General features: G+C 51.2%; 1 protein-coding gene across 1 annotated transcript in view; it reads right to left on the bottom strand.

Annotated features, from left to right (window-relative positions):
- Positions 1 to 961: 961 nt before the first annotated feature.
- Positions 962 to 1750, bottom strand: part of LOC105806920 (histone-lysine N-methyltransferase SMYD1-like) — a gene marked incomplete at its 5' end in the record, with an annotated part of 3099 nt that continues 2310 nt past the window's right edge. The window contains one exon of the mRNA XM_012640156.1: positions 962 to 1244. Within this exon, the coding sequence (XP_012495610.1) occupies positions 1086 to 1244 (159 nt within the window). The remainder of the gene's footprint in view (positions 1245 to 1750) is intronic.

The following is a 1750-nucleotide window of genomic DNA, read 5'->3' as shown; positions in this document are numbered from 1 at the left end:
TGAAGAGGAGAAGCCCCCAGGGCATGAACAAAGAAAGAAATTGTGCAAGCAGAAGGAACAATGATTTAGTACTGAGACAGAGCTTCACTGGGGACAATGATGAAGTCTGAGCTGGTAAAGACCACCCAGGCACATGTAACCAAATAAAGTCCCCAAGGGCCAATTTGGCTGGACCCATGATCACCGGGTATGTCCTTTTCCAAGTTTCTCTCTCAGCTTCACCCTGAGAGTGAAGTTTTCCATCCTACTAGGCAAATGGACAGAAAAATCTCAGATGTTGTCCAAGTAGCCCCCAACTCCCAGGGAGCCACAGGGCTTGGTCATGAAAGTGGGGAAGGGAACATTCCCTCTCTGTGTGTTCCAGAAATATTTCTAGAACTATACTTGAAAACCAGATGTTAATGGAAGCCTCAGGTGGTCTGGGCAAGGCCCTCACCTCTCTCTGCATATGCACATTCTGAAGAGGTTTCCGTTCTCCGAGTAGAACCTAAACGGCCCAGACACAGCCCCGTCTTCACCACACCACACCAACCTGAGGGAACTGGACACCTCCCATCCTAGTCAGCCAGATCTGAATATTCCAGACCCCAGGTGAGACCAGCAGCCCCAGAGACACCTGCACAGATGGGGGAGCCGCCACCTGAGACTCCAGGCATCTGCTACCCTCAGCTCAGAGATCACCCGCTCCGTCATATCCATGTGCACACGCACACACCGCAGACACATGCCGGCCTCTGCACTCCCCTCCATATAGTTCACCACTGCATTTAATTACACTGTGCTTTAAATGTTTGCTTAGTTTGCTTCCCCACCCAACTACATTTAAAGCTCCTTTATTGCGTGCTAGGGCCGAGCATCCAATAAATATTTGCAGGAGTTGGGCTGTTCTGGGACAGAGTTAACTTGAAGTGAATTCAGTTGAATTGAACCAAAATGATCCCGGGAACACAGGGAAGAACATTCCCACAGTAACAAGGTTGAACATTACCTCAATTTCCTCATCAAGGGTCCCCCCCTAAATATACCACGTCCGGAATCTCTCCCCAGTTTCCCGCCACGTTGCCCCTCCCCCACCAGGCAGGTCCTCATTGCTTCTTATGGAACAGAGCCGGAGCTGGCTCATTGCTGGGCTCGGCCATGACCTGCATGGGCTGGTTGTTCAGGGCAGCCTCGCGCATCTTGTGGTACATGAACTCGTTCTGGCGGAACATGCGCAGCTCCATCTCTGTCTGCACCCGCATGGCCTGTGGGACACAGGTACAACAAACATGTTGGTCTCTGACCTACCTTGGGGTAAATGACTCCCAGTCACCGAGATTCAAATCTATCCCTTCAGAAGACACACACGCAGCACGCGTGCACAGACACACACACACTGGGAGCCTAATATCCTGGCAGTGGGCCCGGTTTGCTGGGGAGAGGGAGTTGGACCCTTGGAGAGCAGCTGCAGGGATAGTTCTCTCCAGAGAATGTTTGTTCTAAGGAACTATCCATTGGGGACCTGGATTTGAACCCTGGCTCCTGCACTTACTGGTTGTGGGATCTCAGGGAAGTGACTTAACCGTTTTATTTATTTATTTATTTTTTGAGACAGAATCTCACTCTGTTGCCCTGGCTAGAGTGAGTGCCGTGGCATCATCTTAGCTCACAGCAATCTCAAACTCCTGGGCTCAAGCGATCGTCCTGCCTCAGCCTCCCGAGTAGCTGGGACTACAGGCATGCGCCACCATGCCCGGCTAATTTTTTCTAT

The sequence above is a fragment of the Propithecus coquereli genome, unplaced genomic scaffold (assembly GCF_000956105.1).
Source record: "Propithecus coquereli isolate 6110/MARCELLA unplaced genomic scaffold, Pcoq_1.0 Scaffold1498, whole genome shotgun sequence".
In the NCBI taxonomy this organism is placed as follows: Eukaryota; Metazoa; Chordata; class Mammalia; order Primates; family Indriidae; genus Propithecus; species Propithecus coquereli.
Note: the sequence above shows the minus strand (reverse complement) of the source record. Positions and strands in the feature narration are given on the sequence as shown.